This window comes from Xiphias gladius, chromosome 15 (assembly GCF_016859285.1).
Source record: "Xiphias gladius isolate SHS-SW01 ecotype Sanya breed wild chromosome 15, ASM1685928v1, whole genome shotgun sequence".
In the NCBI taxonomy this organism is placed as follows: domain Eukaryota; kingdom Metazoa; phylum Chordata; class Actinopteri; order Istiophoriformes; family Xiphiidae; genus Xiphias; species Xiphias gladius.
The window spans coordinates 6,752,598-6,773,625 of NC_053414.1; the positions used below are offsets into that span (position 1 = coordinate 6,752,598).

Here is a 21,028-nt window from a genome sequence, read left to right on the forward strand (position 1 = left end):
GAGATGTTTTTATTTTGGGATAATAATATTAACTATTAAAAAAATACAGCAACAAAAAAATCTATGTATGTATGCACATATATACTTTATACTTGTACAACAAGTGTAGACTTAGAAATGTGTGGTGTTCCTCTGTGAAATCTGTTTTAAAAAAGCAAGGTAGGATTTAAGAAAAACATTGTGTACAAATGTATGTCTTTGTTGTGTTCAATTTTAACCAGTAAAAATAAAGAAAATACTGATAAAGATATGATTGACTGGTCTGGGATTTTTTGTGTTTTAGTTCTGTTGGACTAAATCTCTTGGGTCCCTAGGCACCACTAGTGTGAAGGACGCAGCACATCTACCATACTGCCTCGCCAAGTCAAACAACAGCAACTTGTCTGTTTCAGAGCAAGAAAATATATCTATATATATATAACAGCAGGGTTATATAAGCGTTATTGCTGATATACAGTCAACTTTTCCAAATAAAAGAAATACTGGGGATAACAGCTCATTGCTGCAGCCGTGCACAGAAATAAGGCACAGGTCTCCCTCCGCTGGCAAGACTTCTAACCACAGTCTGGTCACACATTAAAAACCGCTTTTGCAAAGGAGAGCTTTTGATCTGGTGAAATCATGCAGCGCGTTTGTAACTTCGTTGTGCTCATCCCCGCTGATCCCAAATCAAAACAGTGGAGTGCAAGAGAGGGAAGCTGCCCGGTAGTGTGTTTACTGGCTGAACCGATCGTTTGGATCGATACCCTGAAAATCGGAGGAGGTGAGAGGCATTTTTAAAAACAGACCCCTAACAACGACTAACATTCACGTAGGTTGCATCATCCAAATTCATGCGTGCTTCCGGAAAATAAACTCATCAGCGCTAGATTATCGGACACGTTTGTCACTATCAGACAGTGCGGATTCAAATACAGACAAGGTTGTGGCAGTGATGATGCACAAAAGGGCTCAAGAGCCCATCAGCAACATGTTGTTTCTAGTGTAGTTCCTAGTAAACCCGTACGGTGGTGGTATCGTCACAGTAATCCAGCATAGCAACAAACCGGAAGAGGTGTTTTCACTTTTATTTTTGTTCTTTACTGTTTTGTAAATGAAACTAATTACAAATTATAGTATAAAACATTTTAAATAGCAGCCATAGGGAGAACCCATATCATTTTGCAATAGATATATATATATATATATATATATATATATATATATATATATATATATATATATATATATAGATATATATATATATATTAAAAAAAAAAGATTTACGATCTCGACAAAAAAAATGTCCGGATGCTGCCTCAACGTGCGGTCGGAAATTTAGTTGAGCAATGGTGAACCAGAGTGATTGGTAAATCTACCGCCACAAGACGCCAGGAGAGAATACGCTTAGAAGGGAGCATGAAATCCGCGTCAAAAACCTGATCCAAAAAAGATTAGGTCGGTGATGTTGGAATGAACTGAGGGGAAAAAGGTACAATTCTATTATTAGAGTTCAGCTAAGTAACGGTGAATTGTCACGGTGGCCACGAATTTGGAACTTGCGATGAATCCGTGAAGGCAACGACCCCCGTCCAACATGGCGGCCCAGCGAAGGAATTTAATGCAGAGTGTAAGTGAAAACTCAACTATTATTACTTTCACTAACCTGTAATGTCACATTTGAAGTATTACTGGAGAGTGCTTCGGTCTCATTTGTCTTCCTCGGTGGTCGTCTATGCGCTTTTTTTCGTTCGGTGTTGTATCGTGTCGTTCAGTGATGCTACTGCTAGCTAATTTAGTTGATCTTATTAAGAGGCTTGCTAATCGTTAGCTAGCAACCCCAACTGTAATCGCAAAATAATGCAATTTATTAGTGTCCAATCACCAAGGCAGTAGCTGTTACTAAAAGTAGTTTTGAGGTGTGAGGGCTATTCAGTTTGCATTGCCCCGGCATATCTTTCGCACACCTTGTGTGAATTAGCCGAGAATCAGGACCTGCTAACTAGCCACTTTGTAAACAAACACAGTGAACGACATGGCTGGCTTCGAGTTACGAGTTCAAACTGTCAGTTGCGTGAAGCGATGGTCGTGTTAGTATGTTTCACTCAAACGGTTCCTCGGAAACTGTGACATTTGTGATTGTTATGATGATGTATGCTGACTGTTAGGTCCGGTCTTAGGTCAGAGCGGGGTCCGTGTATTGTGTTTCCACTGACACCACTTCGGGGACGGTGTCGGTCTCTACTGTAGGCATGCAAGAATTACAATTAAAATCTGTATGGCCTTTTTTTTTTTTTTTTTAAATTATTAGATTTATCATGCAGATAAATACAGATCATGGTATTAATCTGTTTTAAAAAACCGTTGCTGTTTTTGATCTTTATATTTATCTCGTGGTCAGATAGCATTTCTTAACACTTGGTAGCAGTACTAGGAGATTTTAAGGGTGTAAATGTAAACCAATTTTGGTTTGTACAAGTTGACCTGCAACAGACTGTGCAGGTGCAGATCACTACTTGTTTTTTTCATGCATGGAGTAAGGACCTTTCCCTTATTCCTTTTTGCCCTGACAGCATCAGAGCTGGACAGATGACCTGCCGCTGTGCCAGATGTGTGGGGTTGGCACGGCCCCCAACTGCGTGTACAGTCCTGACGGTAAAGGAACTCAGAGCCATCCCAACGAGGATGGACACTTCAGGTTCCGGTGAGCCTTCAATAAGAACAGAGAACGAAGTGAGAACAAAATCACGTCAAGCCTGGAGTAATAACTGTCGAGGAGGAAATAGCAGGGATATATGCTCATGTCTAATGAATGGAAACTTGCTGACCCAAACACACATGCACTCATTACCTCATGGTAACTTACAGTAAATACAGTAACAGTAACAAGATGCCAGGCTTGTTCTTTCTCAAACATAGGAAACCGTGAATGTAAATTTTAAGTTTCTTTCTAATACAGCATGTCAAATTATAGTATTCCCCCCATTGTAAAAAATCCTCCATAAGGGGTTCAAGCCCGTTATGAACATCCGGTGTGCGGTTTCACCCCTACCGATACATGCAGTTGTCGGCGCAAGAGCCGGCTTCCCGTCGCTGATTACGGATTCTGCGGTTGTGAAAGTGCACAGCCAGCAGAACTAGAGACCATCATGCGATTGGATCACACCAGCCGTGATGCCTGTCGACATGTTAACAGTCTGCCCCCATGAGTACTCAGTGGTTATTGCTATTATTACACGAGGGCGTTCCCACTACAATAGCCGTCTCCAGGAGCACATTTTGCCATGATGACACACGGCCGCACGCATGCACACAGAGACACACATACAAATATACGAGGTGAAAACAGTACCAGCCCGCTATTGCGGGCTTTCCTCCTTGAAGTGAAACAAAAGCCTCATGTTTGTTGTTTTTTGTCCACCAATCAGAGGCGAGGATGGCTGTTTCCTGTATGGGGTTTTTAACGGTTATGATGGCAGCAGAGTGGCCAGTTTTGTCTCCCAGTGTCTGACAGCTGAACTGCTACTAGGACAGCTCAACTCCAATCACACAGACAGCGACGTCCGCAGGATCCTCACTCAGGTCTGCTTGTGTTTATATTACATGTTAATAACTACAACGCAAGTAGTAGAATGTATTCTAGGACAAGTGAGAAATAGACTTTTACCTTCCAAGGTGGGAAATTGATTAATATTCTTACATTTTTACAGTCATTTCTTGATTTGTAAATCTTTGATTTAAATGTGAACAAGAGGGTAGCCCCACTGCAAAAATTCAGAACGCTAACTCCAACATTGATGGGCAGGTCTTTAAATGCACAGACTAACTGCAACTAAATTTAAATTATTAATGTTTTCTTGAGCTGTTAATTTACATCAATAACGATTGAAAACGCAATTTATTGTTTTCTTTTGGCAGCAAGACATCATCTCAAACATTCTGTTTCTGTAGTATGTAGCTACCTGAGGTACTGGCAGTGGAAGAAGAAAATCATATTTGATGTAAACATAAGACAAAGAATCAAGAAGGACCTAATAAATGAATAAAACAAGAAGAAAGATTCACGGTCATTCTAAAAACTTGGCAGACTAAGTACACGGTCTACTGTATATTTGTGCATACACTATCTTTCTGCTGAACTAGCCTCTGCTAAAAATCTTCTGCATTGGGCAGGGTGTGACTTTTTATGCTGGTTCCATGGTTACTGTAGTGCTGTAAGAGAAGACTTTCAAAGCCGTTGCCTGTGTCCACAATTTACCTGTCGCTATTTTCAAAGGTTATGTGATTCTTCTTTAAGCGATTTCATCACTTTGACTCATCCTTTGTCATTATTAATTAACACTCAAACTCAGATAAACTGCTTCATCGGGGCTGTGTGGGTGAGGTTTCATTAAACTTGATGGAAGGCGGACATCACTGTCACCCACAACTTACGTCACATTTTGATTCAAAAATTCTTAAATCCTGATTGGAGGATGAGAAGTACATGAGTACATGGCATCACCTTTTCCCAACTGAGCCCCCCCCCCCCTTCTTCAAACAAGTGAGAAAGTCCCAGACAAAAATACAAATACAAAAATCTATCATGTATATAACCAAAGCTGTTACAACTTTGGCAAAAAAAATTGGGTTAATATCGGGATCCTATTGCTCATTGCCGAAGCTAATGAAGTCTTTAATTGCAACACACAGCACCACGTTTTGATAATACAAACACTCACAGACAATAATTATTGAATTAATGATAATTGTATGTACAGTATATTTTCAGATTTTTATGTTGTTTTTTTTTTAATGGCATTTATGTCTAGGCATGGAAAGCAGTTCAAAGTGCTTTACTTTAAACAGAAAGAACCATAGTTGTGCAGGTGCCAAAGCTTAAATGTATTTGTGGTGGTCGGCCAGAAAACTGCATGACATTTACAAGCTGAGGAAGATGGTAGTTTTCTGCAGTGTGGATGTTTATTCCTCATTAATACAAAATACCCAGGGTGCTAATATTGTGTTGACATTGCAATATTCTAAACACTATAGATCCCACCTCTTCTGTTGAGCTAATTTGTAAGTCATTAGTTATCAACTCTATAATAGCTATACTCTTTCTCACATACATTTTTTCAATATCTGGACCATGTACTTGGCATTGATGGTGTGTATGATCCACATAGTACATCCAGATATATGTAATTTTTGCTGCAGGCGTTCGATGTGGTGGAGAAGAGCTATTTTGAGACAATAGATGATGCTCTGGCTGAGAAGGCTCACCTGTCCAACTTCGTCCTGCCACTCAATGAGGTAAACATGGACACGCGCCGCAAAAAATACTGACAGATTAAGCTGAAAATTGAGACGAGGAGTTCTCTGTTGGTTTCCATAGCAACTGCAGATTTGGGCATTACTGTGAGCTAATGCTCAGCCATTGGAGAATGAGCCTTTTATGTTCTAATTGGTCTCATCAGCCTCTTTCATTAGATAACCCTGCCTCAGTTTTCCCTTCTCTGGATCTAGCTCTCCCTGCTATTCTGCCTCTGCTTCTCCCCCCTCCATCTATTTCTTCTCGTGCCAACCGTCAGACATCTCTCCTCTATTTTCTCTGCTTCACACAGCGTGGTATTCAAGTCTGATATTGTTTCTGGTGTGGGCGTTTTTGTAAGTTGATGTTAGTCACTTTTGCGGCTGTGAGATGTTTCATTAAAAAACATCTAGTCATAATCTCCTTTTCCCTGTCCTCACACTTTGTTCTTGTTTTCTCATCTCTTTCTTTCATGCTCACTATCTCCTGTGTTCTTATTCATCTCTTACCCTTTTTCATCTTACCTCCTGCCTGTTTCCTTTTTTCCTTATCCACCATTCCTCCCCTTCCTTGTTTCCACTTGCCTTTCATCTCATCTCATCTCTCTTGCTCTTTTATCACACCTCCGCTTTTATCATTTGTCTAATTTCCTGTTTTACTCCTTAAACCTGCCTACTCCTTCTATTTCTCCTCGTTTCCTTCTTCCTCTCGCCTCCTTTCCCTCCTGTCGTCCTCCTCCCAATCACAACATTTTTTTTTTTTTAACTTACCTTACTCACTATTCCCACTTTCTCGTCTCCTCCTTCCTCTGTCTTCCTCATCTCTTCCCGGCTGGTCAGAATGTTTCATTCCATCAGCTTTCTCCTCAGAGTCAGAAGATGCAGGAGCGTCTTAAGGAGCTGGAGCAGGAGGTGTCAGGAGGGGCTACAGCCGTGGTGGCACTGATCCTCAACAACAAGCTCTACATCGCCAATGTTGGTATGGACACAAACGTTTACACAGGCTAGAGTTTTGATACCCAAATTCTGACTTTGATAGCTCAAATACTGAGATTTATATCTTTGTGTTAAATGCAATCACAGATCCATTAAAAGCAACCAAAGCAATTAAGCACATTGATACATCATCTAATTAGTAGTGATCAATGATATGGTTGGCACCAAAACAGCAGTCACTTCAGTATCTGCTTTACACCAGTAGATGTCAGGCTTCAAATAGATTTGGCTTTGTAGTTTGTTCTCTCTTCCAACTCAAAACCCACTTTCAATATTGAAAGGTAATCTGTGTAGACTCGACCACGATGTAAAAGTTAGGTTACTGAGGTTCTGTTCACAAAAGGCAGAATGGCAATTCAGAGTTTGAAATATTTCATTTAGTTCAAACAGAGACAGGGAAAGTACTATTACACAAGTAAAACGTGCATCTGCTTTTTAGACCTGAGAGAAACCGCTGTGTTGTATTCCATTGCATTTTGAAGCAAATTTAGGATTTCTGCTGTAGGAATTTCTTCATTTTTGTAGTACTTGTATGATAATATTCTAAATACTGTAAATAATAGTCATGTAACAAACAAAAGCAAAGAGAAATGTACGAGACCAAACTGGTGTGGCTTTGTTGACTGAACTGCAACAACGGGGCAAGCCCTATAAAAGGGAATGTCTGTGACTGAGTGTGTGAATGACTGAGCGTGTGATAAAGTTACACCATTGGTCAGCTGAATGCCACGTGGTCGGTCGGGGGAGTGTTGGATTTTCCCCAATTGGCCGTTGCTCTTTCAAAATTAATTGGCATAAACAGTTTCAATTGCGTCATAAGGTGTCGTTTACAAACAGTGTTGCCAACTTAGCACCTTTGTCACTAGATTTACCAACTTTTCAGACCCCTTTGGCCAGTTTTCTTCACAAAAGCACCTTGCGACAAATCTATCGACTTTTTGGACAAACCTTAGCTACTTTTCGTAGAAGAGAGTTGCCAGTATTGCACCTTAAGCCACGGGTCGGGCTTTCCCTCCGCAGGCAAACCTCTCTTTGCGTCTCTTTCAATTGACCGCATGGCAGCTGACACAGACGTGAATGAGCTTCTAACTTTCTCTCTGAGTGATGATTTTACAAGTAAATATAGCTAAAAACCTGCACAGCCATTGTCTTTAATTTATGTGAATGGTGAATTTTGTCAGATGACGTTACAGTTATAAAATCAGGATTTTAGCAGTGCAGAGCAGCAGCTTGGAAATGGCTTAGAAGTGACTGCTGGTTAACATGTAGTCTTCATGGGCCGCGTTTCAGTCACTATTTCATACTTGTTCTATTGTCGGACAAAAGAAACAGAAAAACTTGTAAATGAGAACAGCTTTATTGGAAATTCGGCTGGCAAAGAGAGTAGGAGACAGGCAAACAGATAAAAGGTGGTCGAGCCCTTTACTAGGTTTTGACCTACACTTGTTTGATAGTCAGCTCCATGCCAACTACCTAGGGGCTGGGTGTTTCACTTCAACTTGCACTGATCTTAAAACACCAAATCATATATTTCATTTTCTGATATTTGGAGAGTCCTTGAAACTGCTGTGGCAAATGATGTCATGTAAGTCTCAAAATGGACGTGAGATTTTTAAGCCAGGAAAACCCTTTTATGAAGCCCTCCATCACGTATGTGCTCCTTTTGCCTCTCTACAGAGCGGACACTGGTGCTATTTATAGCAACCATTTAAGCTAATGCTAGATGCACAGCATCAGCTTCAAGCAGGGCATGGTTTGGTCTGGGGAGGTATTCTTTTTGCTAATTTCATATCCAGATGCATCAAGTATGACTTGTTCAGGTGAAGCTTTTAAGCTTATTTGTTCCTTTTTTTTCCAGAACTTTCTATAGCCTTTGAATTAAAGATGCCATGCAATTATAGTTAGTACCTTGTAAAACTTATATTGTATGGATCCACTTAAAGACAAGGTCAACAGCAGCTACAGAACAATGCTCTTTGTGCTGTTAGGGATTCAGTGTTTTGCTCAAGGCCAGTTCAGCAGGGTGGATGCACACTGACACGGGTTTTGTGACACCGGGTCATTTGGTGATGTCATGTAAGTACTAGGCTACTCCATATTTCCATTTTAGAGGTGTAGACTGTTGGTGTTAGAGGAAGAAAAATTTGGAACTTTTAGGGATCGCTGACGTGATCTTGCGTAGTTTGTTTGTGTCAAGCACAACATACATACTGCCCAACACAGTGAATGACAACCAGGCTCAACCTCGTTAAACTAGTACTGCTTATACACAATTAACGCACAGTGAAATTCCTAAATCTTTCATTGTGCGGCCAATAGTAAGTAGCCAGAGACCAAAGGTACACTGTCTAGACAGAATGTGTTACAAATTATTCAGCTAAATATTTTTGTGGTCATGTGCTCTTATCCACACAAATGCATACATATAAGTACATATCTTATCATCCAAAGGAAGAGTTGCAAAATGATCTCACACATTTATTCAGATTATTTTGCTAGATATTAGAAATAAATGCTGATTTGCGATGGTCCTGAAACACCTAAACAAAAAATGAGTAGGTCTCACATATACAAGATGAATGTCCTGCCAGCAAACATGTGTTTTACATACTGTTCAAAAAGTTTATATCCACAGAAAACCAGAAAATTGTTCCCAGAGGTTCTGTTTTATGTGGCCCTCAGGCAGATGTTGGAATCATTTTGACTCTCTTGATTCAAAACATACCAACAATGTTGGTCATTGTTCTTGAATCCCTGTTGCCAAAGCAGGCTCCTGCAGACGACAGCTGCAGGGGCAGTACCATGATACAGTAGCCTGTTCTGAGTCTGTTTGTGTTTTATTGTGTGCGTGGGTTTTGTTTCTGTGTACACATTCCTTCCTGACACCTTAAGCTGCAGAACAGAATAGAGGCATCTGTCATTAATAATTTAGTACAGCAACCTGCAGGCCATTTTTGATCCTAAACAGTGAAGAAATTCAAATGAGAATTTAGGAGACAGACATTCACACCGGCACACACAGACCCAGAGGAGCCACAGTCATCTCTAAGTGTCTCTCCTTAAGAATATTCAAAGGTAACCATAAAGGACTAGACTCCAGCAGCTGTAGATGGGGCTTGTTTGATGTAACTGGGCACTGTGTGTCTTCTTACTTCTACTTGATTTGAGAAGTTATCAAGGGTTTGAGTCTTATTCTAGCGCCGCACTCATTCTAAGTCACTATGGTTGGGAGTATTTCCTATTTCCCCTAAATTTAAGGTTTTGTTACATCTTTGCTTCTGTAGCAGCCAAGGAAAAGAGCCCCTCACCCTCCGTCTGGGATTTCATTTTCCTTTGTCCTCTAGGACGTGGCACAGAGCTAAAATGGGAGGGGGGCAGTAATTAGTAGCGGGTAGAAAGGAGGACTGTTCTCCCCACTGGCCCATTGTGTGAGGGTCAGGAGTTCAAAGTTGCCATGAATCCCAGGGAGGTGTAAACAAGAGAGTAAGTTTGCTCTAGAAAGCACTCCCAGCTGTGTGTTGACGTGAAATATATTTGACAGTTAAGGTCATGTGTGTGTGTGGGGGGGTATGAACATACAATGGGCATGGTTGGCTATTCTTTGCTGATATGTAGCTTAACAACTTTATTCTTGCACATATGAACATGATAGCCAGGCTTACTAAACCAACAGATCATTGTTAAACACCAAAATATCCTGTCAACACTGCCTGCGTAACACACAGAGTTAGACAGGCTGAAGCCCAGTGGCCCTACAGAGAGGACACAGAGAGGCCAACAATATAACGTGGCTTCTTGGATGGCCTCGTCTGCAGATAATACGAGCAGCGCATGCAACTCCAGGCGTTATCAGAGCTTAATATTTAGCTTCTGCTCAGTGGCCTAAGATTGTTAATATAAAAGTAAATGAATCATTGATCTGATCTATTCCTATGTGTCAAGAAGTGGATTCATTAGCTAGTGATTAATATTTAGCTTTTAAAAAGTACCACAGCATCTTAGCTGATTAATTGGCTAACGTTTGGATCTGTGACTCACCTCAGAGCTACGACAGTGCTTTTTTGTCTCTGCATCATTAATGTGTGGAAAAATTAGAAGGCAAAATGTCTCAAGGATATGAATGGGGGTTGAAGATGAAGAGAAAGTCATTTTGAACTTAAATATTATAGTTTTTTTTTTGTTACATTTTAATCATGAAGTTGATTAACATTAAGTTTAAAATGTAGGCTCCATCTTGAGGTACCAGTTCATTTGGTATATCTGTACAATATTTTGCAATCTAATGCAACAGACATGCAGTAAATCATCTCCCTAATTGTTGACACTGTGTCAGACACGTGGGCTGCAGTTAGTGGTGGCATTATATTAAACTGAATTATATTGTGGTGTTTTTAATATTCTGACCCCCTCTTGTGTGTAAATGGGATGGAACCATTAAAACACTAGAAACATATTTCAGTTTATAGGTAATTTAGTCCCATAAGCACCGAAACTACACACAGCCTCAAAAATTACCATAGGGTTGAATCAGCTCTTATCTGACAGTATCAACAAAAACATTATAGACAAGAGCATTATAAACATTTTAAGCAGCAGACATTTTGACTTGTTAAACATTGGGTTTAAGTGATAACAGTAATGGCTGCTTGCTGTTTAGGCGTACCCCTCACAGGGCCCTAGAATTTGCTTTTGTCACAGCAGACATTTTGACTCATTGATTTTGACTCTGTTCCATTTAAATGTCCAAGTAAGCAAGGCCAGTCAGCAAGCGTGCACAAAACCTGGACCTGGGATCAACGTTAATGGTATTAGTTGCACCTGTGAATGTCCTACTGTGACAAGTAAAAATATCTACTATGCAGACGGTCTATATTCTTCGAGGAGATTTATTATGGGCTGTAGTTTTGGACTGTGCCAGATTATGATTTCCCTAATAAACCACTTGTCTGCGCTTCCAGGTACCAACAGGGCACTGCTATGTAAATCCAGCAGCGATGGCCAGAACCAGGTTCTCCAGATAGGCCGTCCACACAGTACCGACAACGAGGACGAGCTACAGAGACTGGCTGCTCTGGGTGAGACACAGATAGATAGTTACCCCGAAAGGTGACAGAATGGAACACACATACACCATTTGACCACAGTTAATTTGGTGCACTTCTTCAGTTGAGTTATTTTCCGTAATATTTAGGAACTATCGTTATTTTTTGTTTAGTTTTGAGTTTCCTAGAATATCCGATGAATATACAGATAGGCCACTGTGATAATCTGATTTTTATCCTTCAGAACAACCAGGATACCCAAGTACATTCACACCTGACATTACATTCCTTGGATTCTGTGCAGGATACAGAGGCCGACAGAGACACAACCATTAGTGCAGACTAGCTGGCTATAGACACGCTTGGAGTCGTCTATTCACGGTAGACAGAAAAGCTAATGGTCCAGTAATGAGGGTTGTATATGTAACAGAAAATACATACATTGTGATTAACTTTGCAGAAGAAGCATTAGGTGCTGCCAGGCACCTGCAAAAAGTCTAATGGGTAATTAGCTGCTTTGTTTCCTAGCGTTTCACACCACACCAGTAGATGAGAAGCCGGAGCTCTGTCACTCCTTGTTCTCTTGCTCCTTCTCTCTGTCTCTGCCAGTTGGGAGCCACATAATTATTCTGTTGTTCAGGCTCTCTGAATGATTTAAATGAAATTGCATTCATTCCATTAACCCAGCTGAAGGTGACCTCTCCCCTGATACTTTCATCCACCCCAAAACACACATATGAATCCCTCTCCGCCTGCCAACCCCCACCTCCTGCATCAACTTATTGCTCTTGTCCTATTGCTTTGTCCTCTCCTTCCCCATACCAAATCTCTTGCTCGCTCCCCTACTTTCCTTAAACACATCCCCTGTTTTGTCCCCACTAGATGCTCCTCCCTGTCCACCTCATTAATGCCTCTCCTCTCCTCTAGGTGTGGATATAGCTCGTGTGAGGCAGGCAGGGCAGATAGCGGGACAGAGTAGCACCCGGAGGCTTGGAGACTACAGGGTCAAATTCAACTACAATGAAATTGACCTGCTCAGGTGAAGCCACAGTTCACAAACCACAAATACACATTCTGTTCATATAGCACATCGGTACCCCCAGTTCCCCAACTTTTTTATTGTTTGGTTCTCCTTGTTCTGTCTACTTTTGAAGTTATATATTTTATGTTTAGTCTATTTATGAAATGCAAAAAAATTGAAAATGTAATACTTTAAAATACCTTGAATGGTAAAATTAGTGGTCATCTAGAAATATTGAACCAATGAATTCAAAACCTACAGTTCTTTTTGTCCATCTTTTCCTATTGTTTCCTTTGATGTCTGACTTTGTGGCATGTGTTTCTGTGTTTTGGTGTCGTGAATGATCAGAAGAATTATTCTCAAGAATCGTGAAAAAAAGTAAAAACTAAAATTCAGCAATAACAAGTAGGTTTTTGTATTTTTGATAAATCGGTAAGTGGGTCTTTCTTCAGATATCAAGTTTTGTTTTTTGTTTTTTAAGCAAGCGACAGTTAGCTAGGGAAACAGTCTGGGTCTCTTTAAAGTTAAAAAATTATCTGACCTAAAGAATCAAAGCTCACTAATTTACATGTTATATCTTATTTGTTTAATCCACAATCCGAAATCCAAAAATGAAAAGTGGTGTTTTTACAGGGAGTCATGTGCTACAACTATTTCTTGGCCGGGCACAGCGACTTCCTCAAGTCTCCACTGGATGCTTAATGAACAGAGACAGGCTAGCTGTTTACCTGTTCTTCCAGTCTTTATGCTAAGCTAAACTCTTCGCCTTCTCGATCTAACTTGAAATCTTACATACAAACAAGAGAGCGGTATCAATCCTCTCATTTCCCTGTGGGGGAAAAAAAAAGACTCAGCATATTGCCCTAAATGTTGTACTATTCCTTTTAAGAACTGTTTTGACTGTGTTCAAGGGAAACTGGTGCAGCTAGTGAAACATTTTAAAGTAGAATCCCTTTTTGCCTCTGTATCAGTGTGTGTACTCAGCAGTACCTGGACAGTGGAGGCGTTATTATCAGATCTGACTCTGTTCCAGACCTCACTTTTACTAAAGATGAGCCTCTTGAAATTACATGATCCAGGGCCCCCTGTCTCACATGTCTCATTTCCTGTTCCTGTCAGCTGTCCAGGCCAAGAAAATCAATCTCACATATCTATGAGTCATTCCAATTATGATCCTTAATAAAACACACAATAAAATCATCTTAGTTCCATCAAGGAGAGTGCAGGAAATTTGGTGTGGTCAAAGTATAGGCAAGTCGTTGGATTTATGAGATTAGCTAGATTTATTGTATTTCAGTCTGCTGCACTTGCGTCTCTCTTTTCGTCTCAATTCCTCCCTTCTGTTTCCATACCATCTCCCAGTCTCTTTTCCAAATTTGACCATTTACTTTCTTTCCTTTTATCTAAATTTCACAACTTTCAATCAACTTGCTGTCTCCTCCTCCCACTTTTTCCAGTCCCCGCCCTGCTTGTTTTCTTCTTTCTTTCTCTTTGATATTCATTTATGTATTCATATATCTATCTTCTCCTGTCTTCCTCTACCATCAGTGCGGCCAAGACAAGGCCAATCATCGCAGAGCCAGAGATTCATGGCAGCCAGTCTTTGGACAGCGTGACGGGCTTCTTGTTGCTCATGTCAGAAGGTATAATCAATGCCCTTGAGTCCGCCCACGGCCCCGATCAGGCCAATCAGGTTAGTACATTCATCCTGACAATTTCTTCCCACCTCAACTACTTTCCCTCCACTTGTTTTTCGGGTATCTTTTTCTAATCTTTTTCAAACCCTCCACTCTGTCTGTTCCGTTCCTTCCTTCCTGTGCTTCTTTTCATCTCCTCCTACCCAGACATCCTCCTTTCTCTTTTTAATTGATGTCATCTTTCTGTTACTTTTCCTTGCCCCTTCTTGTAGTTCAAGTACTGTTTTCATAGCCACTTTAGTCTGGATGTCCATTATTGTTTTCTTTCCCTCACTTATTGCATTTTCTTAGTTTCCGTATTGGCTTCTTGTTCTTCTGCTGTTTCATTTTCAACTTTTTCTTTTCATCCTCCTCATCGTCCTCAGTTTTTCCATTCCAACATCAATACTGTATATCTTTCTCTGACTCCCTTTCCTTGCTAATGTCACCGTAGGAAATCGTTGCCATGGTAGCAGCAGAGCTGGCCCTGCAGACCAGTCTGGAGGCAGTGGCTCAGTCAGTGGTGGAGCGCGTCAAACGGCTGCACCACGATGTCTACGTGTCTGGCCGTCAGAGAGCGACCTACTGTTCTCGGCACGAGGACATGACCCTGCTCATCCGCACGCTCAACTACCCGCTGGCTGATGGAGTGCTCACGCCCACACAGGGTAGGAAAGGGCATTCTGGGATTAGTTCACATTTTTAAAAAAGCCTGTCCAGGGACAGACCTCCATACTGGCTACACCAACGCCAATTTTCAGCATTTAAAAATATTAGAATTTGGAGGCTTGTGAAAAATGTATTATTCAAATTTATACACAATCTTGAAAAATCGTAGAAATTTATATCAGAGGTTTCTAGCTTGTCACCCTTTAAAACAAAGTCAAAACACAACCCCTCGTTAAAGGTTATATATTTTTACGAGCTGTTAGCACTTCAAGCAAAAAACAGTTATTAAATTCTCAGATTTTTTAAATCAGAATAATTTTTTAGAGAGAGAGATAAAACTACTCAGTATGTCACAAGGAAATAGCAAAGATGAATGTCCTAAAAGATAAGCATAGACTAGGAATGTATTTTTCTTCGCTAACTTGATGATCATCTTGCAACCCCTTCTGACACTCTTGGAACTTGGAATTATAGGAACTTCTAATTGGTTTAAGCCTTTTTATTTAAACCATTATAACTTTTATGGTCTAAATAATAATGATATTAAACTTTAGAATATAAGAATCATTAAAAGTAGAGATGTCCCGAGCCAATCCTAAGGATCGGAATCATCTGAATAACAGAAACACTTTAGAGTTTTGAGTCAGGACCTCCAGTGCTTGGATCAAGTAGATCGTGAAAACTAAAGTGTGCCAAATTTAGTAGCAGCTGTTTTTTCAATGTGTCGGATATATATCTTATCAGCATTTGGGTGAATATACAGTAAGTATACTGGACAATCTGGACAATTTTAGGACAATCAGAACAATATTGAATTTTGAAAAATTCAAAATTATGTTGGAATGAGATTATATTGAATTTTTAGGGGTCTCCCCTCAGTGACTCAGTAAGTCACCTTCTCTGGGGATACAAAGGTCCAGGGTTTGATTCCCCAGATGGGCACGTACTTCTAGCCAACAATGTGGCTTTTTGGATGGATGTGGATGGATGAATTTCCAGGGTTGGTTTCTCATGGATTAAAACTAGTCCTACGCCAAAAAACGTACACCACTGAAGAGCTACACTTCAAAAGAAATCTTAAAATAATACTAGGTTTATCCATGTCTGAGTAGTCAGCCTTTAGAAAAAGGAATCAAAGATTTTGAGAAGTGTAGCCAAGAATATCTTATCGAGCCAAAATAACAAGGTCCAGGCAGAAAATATCAAGTCTACTCCAGGTTCCTGCACACTAGTTTAGCTATGATTTTCTTGACAATAGTACTTTTGAAAAATGAAAAACAACATTGGTGTACCTCAGACATTTTCATTTCAAAACAACTGAACAGCAGCTTTTAACTTATTGCTTGGTGAACCTTATAGATAGCTCAGTAATGAATGATCAGGACTCAGTAATTTTTGTGTGATTTTTATTTATTTAATTTATTTTTTACAAATTTTTTTTTTTTAATGTTCCCTGCCCTTTTTTCAGGTGGCCGTATCTACCCTGTGTCTGTGCCCTACTCCAACAGTCAGAGCACCAGTAAAACGAGTGTCACCCTCTCACTGGTCATGCCCTCCCAAAGTACCCTCACCAATGGAACCAACACTGCCTCCACTTTAGAGGAAGGCACCCCCACACCAGGGTAAGCTCGGTTTGTCTCTTGTCCCTGCTTGCTCTGGTTAAGCTTGTTCTTCCCTCCTGGTTCCCTCCCACTCTTATGTTGGGTCAGGGTAATCGTGATTTTTATTCCAATCTTCTTTGCCTGCTTTGCATGTCCTGCATGAGCTTAATTTTTGATTTTTGCCTCATTACTGTTGTGTTTTTGATTCATAAACTTGACCCCATTTCACTCCATTGTGTCCTGCTTCCTGCTGTATATGATTTGGATAAGCTTGGTTTTATCTCCCATGTCCCACTCCTGTTGTGTTCACTTTGGGTTATTCTGACTCCACACTTCCCTCCCTACTGAGAGGTTTATTTCTGGTGTGTTTTAGATAAGCAAGATTTTCAACTCCCCCGTCCCTCCCTCGTTATATTTATTTTAGGTAAGCTTGATTTTCACTTCCCTGTGTCCCCTCCACTACTATGTTTATTTATGTGTGAGCATGGTTTTCACTTCCCCATTGTTCCGCCATGTGTTCTGTGTGTCAGGCCTGGGTTCCTTTCACAGTTTAGAAGGGGAAGATGAATCAAGTACAGCTGGAAAAATACTTCAATATTAAATTTTCCCATAAGCAGTGTATACGGTGAATACCATATGCGGTAGTTTAAGTATATAGATGTAATTACATCAGTAATGCTCTTGGGGGTCATTTTTACTGTGATTTACTATGTTTGGCAGAAACATATTACAAAGGAACTTATTCATGCTCTCACATGAAATTAACAATTGTACAAATTGCTGCTTCAACGTCAGTGTTAAAAAGTAACAGCCCCCAGTCCTGCTTGTACTGCCAGCTGTTGGCAACAACGTGCTTTTCCACAACCTGTACAGCAGTGATGCAGCATGGCACTAAAGTACCAAGCTACATCACAGCTGGATGTGGTCACAAGCATAACAGAAAGCATCTGACCACACCCAGTTGTGAGGTTTCATTCAGACAGACATTTGTCCTGCCTTAAAACAACACAGGAGGCTGTGTTGGTGATGGTGACTTGTTTAAAGCACCGGCATGTTTCAGATCAACGCGTTTAAAGGCTTTTTCAGATGCTGAAAGACTGCACAACAGTTTTAACACTCACAGACAGGATTTTAAAACCCTAGAAAATTATCACGGCGGCAACTATGTGATCTGTCATTACGATCGTGAGGTTAACACTAGAAATACAACATATACGTTACAGAGTAATTCACCTGAAAGGTGTGCCTGCTTGTATTAGTCTGCTTCGACTCTTCTGCCAGTCGACCTTGTGGTTTTTTTTTTGCTGGTGCCACCAGTTGGAAATCCCACTGCTTCAAGGGACCGGCCCCATAAGAATGAGGGGAATGAGAAGGCAGCTTTTTTCCATTGAGGGCTCAAGTCAGTCTTAACACCGCCTTACACCTTTCAACCCACAGAGGACAGGACATACAAGATGTTTTTCCCTCACCCGACGTCTAGAGTGGAGCTGTTTTAAATTGAGTGTGTGTTACTTTTGCTGAACAGGAGCCACTGTGGCCACAGCTGGTATTTGCAAGGGTTCCCCTGAATGTCTCTGCATTTTCCAACATTTTCTGTAGTCATTTGTCTTCATGCAAAGTGACCAAGAGTGAGTTGAACAGTACAAAAACCAGAAGAAGCAAATACGTCCTCTACTGGGAAATGCTGTGTTTTGGGCCTGTTTAATTCAAACAAATGATGATTAATGTAGTATACATTCAAGGGATTTTGAATTCAGTTCAATAATTTATGATTGTTTTTTTTTTTTTTTCTCGTCCCCTACGTTCAAACGGAATTTTAAATTTTGAATTAAACTGACGGACCTACTGTGTTTTCTTTCAATCTTTTGATTTATCGCCTTTAATTCAGTTGCTAAAATGCAGGACAGAAACTTCAAGCGTCCTGGCCATTTGTTCTCTTTTTCTCCATTTGAAAAGATATTATGTTTGATTCATTTTACTTTTTGCAGGGGAATAACCAGCCCAACTCTAATATTGGCACGGTTACCCGTTAAAAAACCAGTTACCGGTTTTAATGTTGTGGCTGATCGGTGTAGGTCTCATGTATAACAAAGCATGAATGTTTGACAGCTGTCATCAGCATACTTGGAATGTGCCTTTTGCTTGTTAGGTTGCCTGCTTGAAACTACCTGTAGTGTAATGTGATTGGACATGATAGAACTCTGTGTGCACTTACACATTTTATGGAGCTGCAGCTTTGGGTTAGCTGCATGTGCGCACTTCCTCTCTCCTTATTTGCCTTCTGTTCAGGCGTCCGCAAGGACTACTTTCACCATCTCCTCTTCCTTTAGGACTTCCACTCTGTTCCTGTCGATCACTCAATCTCTGACTCACATCTATGTTTCTCTTCCTCATGGGCCCCGACTTGCTAATGTCTGTCCTGTGTCCTACACTCTGTCTTTGTTTGCTCCTTTTGCTGCTCCTTTAGCACGTTTCACCCCACTACCTGCCAAGCCTCCTTCAACATCTTGCAGCCCATAATTGAACTCCCTGTTTCCCCTGTTTCCCCCCTCTCCCCCCTTCCTCCTCTCCCCCTCTCCACCTCCCTCTTCTCTCTTTCTACCACCCCTCTTCCTCCCCGTCCTCTGCACCTCTCCACCTCGCTCCTTTGCCTGTCTACCCACAATACGGACCCCTTCCTCTCCTCTGGTACCCCCACTTCGTCGTCCTCTGTACCAACCCTCACACCCGTCTCCTCCCTGTCCTTCACCCTCCCCAACCACCCATCTTTCTCCTCCCCCCTCTGCTCCTCCACTCTCCCCAGCAGTCAGAGCCCAACAGCCACCCTCCAGTCCACCAACACCCAGACACAGAGCTCCAGCTCCAGCTCGGGAGATGGGAGTCTGTTCCGCCAGAGAGGCAGTCAGGCAGCGCAGCCTGACGAGACGGGCAGAGTTCCGCCGTACGTGGACTTCAGTATATTTTACCGCCTGTGGGGAAGTGACCACAGTGATGGCCAGAGCACCCAGGGAGGACTTGGACCCCAGTGATGAGGATGAGGACGAGGAGGATGCTGGGCGCCAGTTGGAAAGAGGCAGACTGGGATTTCTGGCAGCAAGGAGGCACATGGATTGTGAAGGGAGCGCGAATTTAAGAGGTGGTTGGGGTAACCGATGAAATGCTATTAATGTATCATAACTCAAAAATAAGTGACCCAAAGGTGCATGGGGACGCATGGAGGAAGGACAGGGGTTTTCAAGGTCTTGTTATCAAAGAACTGTGAAGCCAGTGTGGGAAGGAATGATCCCTAAAAGAGGGAGAAAATGGTGTCACTGCGCACCATAAAACAATCTTTGCTCTTCCCTAATAGATGCTGGTCATGAGCGATTGTGGATATATGTAATCGAGATTGTAGCTGTTTTTTTTTTTTTTTTTTTTCTTCAAATGTAAAAACATATATCAGCAAAACAGGAATCTCATAGACCTGGGAATTTGTGGAGCTGAGAATGACTTCACACTGTAAGGCCTTAAAATTGAATGAATGGATGTGTTTGAAAGTACTTTTTTATTTGTAATGAAATATATCACCTAAATGAATCAGTAGACTCTCTGGGCGTCTCTTCATATCAACACTCAAAACACTTATTTGACATATTTGACCATGTCACGTGGATGGTATGACATCACCTGCGGTGACAGGTGGTAACATAAGATGGATTTTGATAATACACTCCCATTCTAATTTCATTTTAAATGACACAGGTATTTGGGCCTGTGGAGGGGCAGCAAAGCACCTTGCCAGTAATTCATCTGAACAAGAGGCACTCCTCTGTACAGCTCCACTTTCAGGCAAACGATAATGGTTAAAACTGGAAGCACATTCAATTTTATTCAGAAGATGATGAAGTGCAAAGAATGAGCCTCAAGCTACCCTTATCTGCCAAAACATTAAAACTGGTAACTGGTTTTAATGTTGTGGCTGATCGGTCTAATCCTTTTTTCTTAAAAAAAAAATGAACTAACCCTTACACTAAAAGTCTTGTAAAAACTGTATCTTCCAAGAATGAAGGCAAGAATAATCGTGCTGTCCGCGTATTTTTGAAAATATACAATTTCAGTGTTTCGGTAAGCTCTAAATTCCAATGCTAAAAAACAACAGAATAGTTCAGTTTCATGAGATGGCATGAGGAGTCTGATCCTAACAACCAAGACGCTGAGTCTGGGGGTTTTCAGGTGTCAACAGTGAGCAATTTTAGTGGCGAGCTAAAATGTACAACGGCTACAATTTTAATTCCTTGAGTATGAGGCACGGCCTGTTCTTTAAACATGACAAGGAAGAGGATGGGAAAAGGACTTCCCTGACACCTCGGGCAGTATGGTATTGATAGATGGGGAGAATGGAGACTTGAGCACCTGCCGATTGTGTTCGTAACGCAGTCGGGTAAAAATATAATCGCCCATCGTATGGTGGGGGGGGGGGTCTACAGGAGGAGCTGAGAGGTTGTTGGAGCAAATGGAGCCATCACTCACTTTGGTTTTTCTTTCCCATGTTGCCACCATGATCTCAGAACCACCACAGCAAGAATCATTACTTACTAGCTAACATGAAATTTTTAACTAATAAGTTCACCAACTTTTTATCTTACACTGTTGGATATCAGTTTTTGATGTTCATTGTATTTCTGGACAGTATACCAGTATTTTTCTAATGAAACTTTTCAGTTTACCGCTTTCCCTCTACCTGCATCATTAAATTCTCCCACTCAAAGGGAT

At 41.0% G+C, this 21,028-nt stretch overlaps 1 protein-coding gene across 5 annotated transcripts; it reads left to right on the forward strand.

The window, feature by feature from the left end:
- Positions 1–1,290: 1,290 nt before the first annotated feature.
- Positions 1,291–20,705, forward strand: tab1 (TGF-beta activated kinase 1/MAP3K7 binding protein 1). Of its 5 annotated transcripts, none has more exons than XM_040147137.1 (11): positions 1,291–1,609; positions 2,553–2,683; positions 3,408–3,561; positions 5,179–5,274; positions 6,112–6,250; positions 11,226–11,342; positions 12,237–12,348; positions 13,879–14,023; positions 14,461–14,674; positions 16,144–16,297; positions 19,080–20,705. In XM_040147137.1, the coding sequence occupies exons 1-11, from the start codon at positions 1,577–1,579 to the stop codon at positions 19,303–19,305; spliced, it is 1,521 nt and encodes a 506-aa protein (XP_040003071.1). In that variant the 5' UTR covers positions 1,291–1,576; the 3' UTR covers positions 19,306–20,705. The 5 variants fall into 5 exon arrangements, with proteins under 5 accessions (XP_040003071.1, XP_040003072.1, XP_040003074.1 ...); XM_040147138.1 differs by having other exon boundaries at positions 19,083–20,705; XM_040147140.1 differs by having other exon boundaries at positions 6,130–6,250.
- The last annotated feature ends 323 nt before the right edge of the window (positions 20,706–21,028 follow it).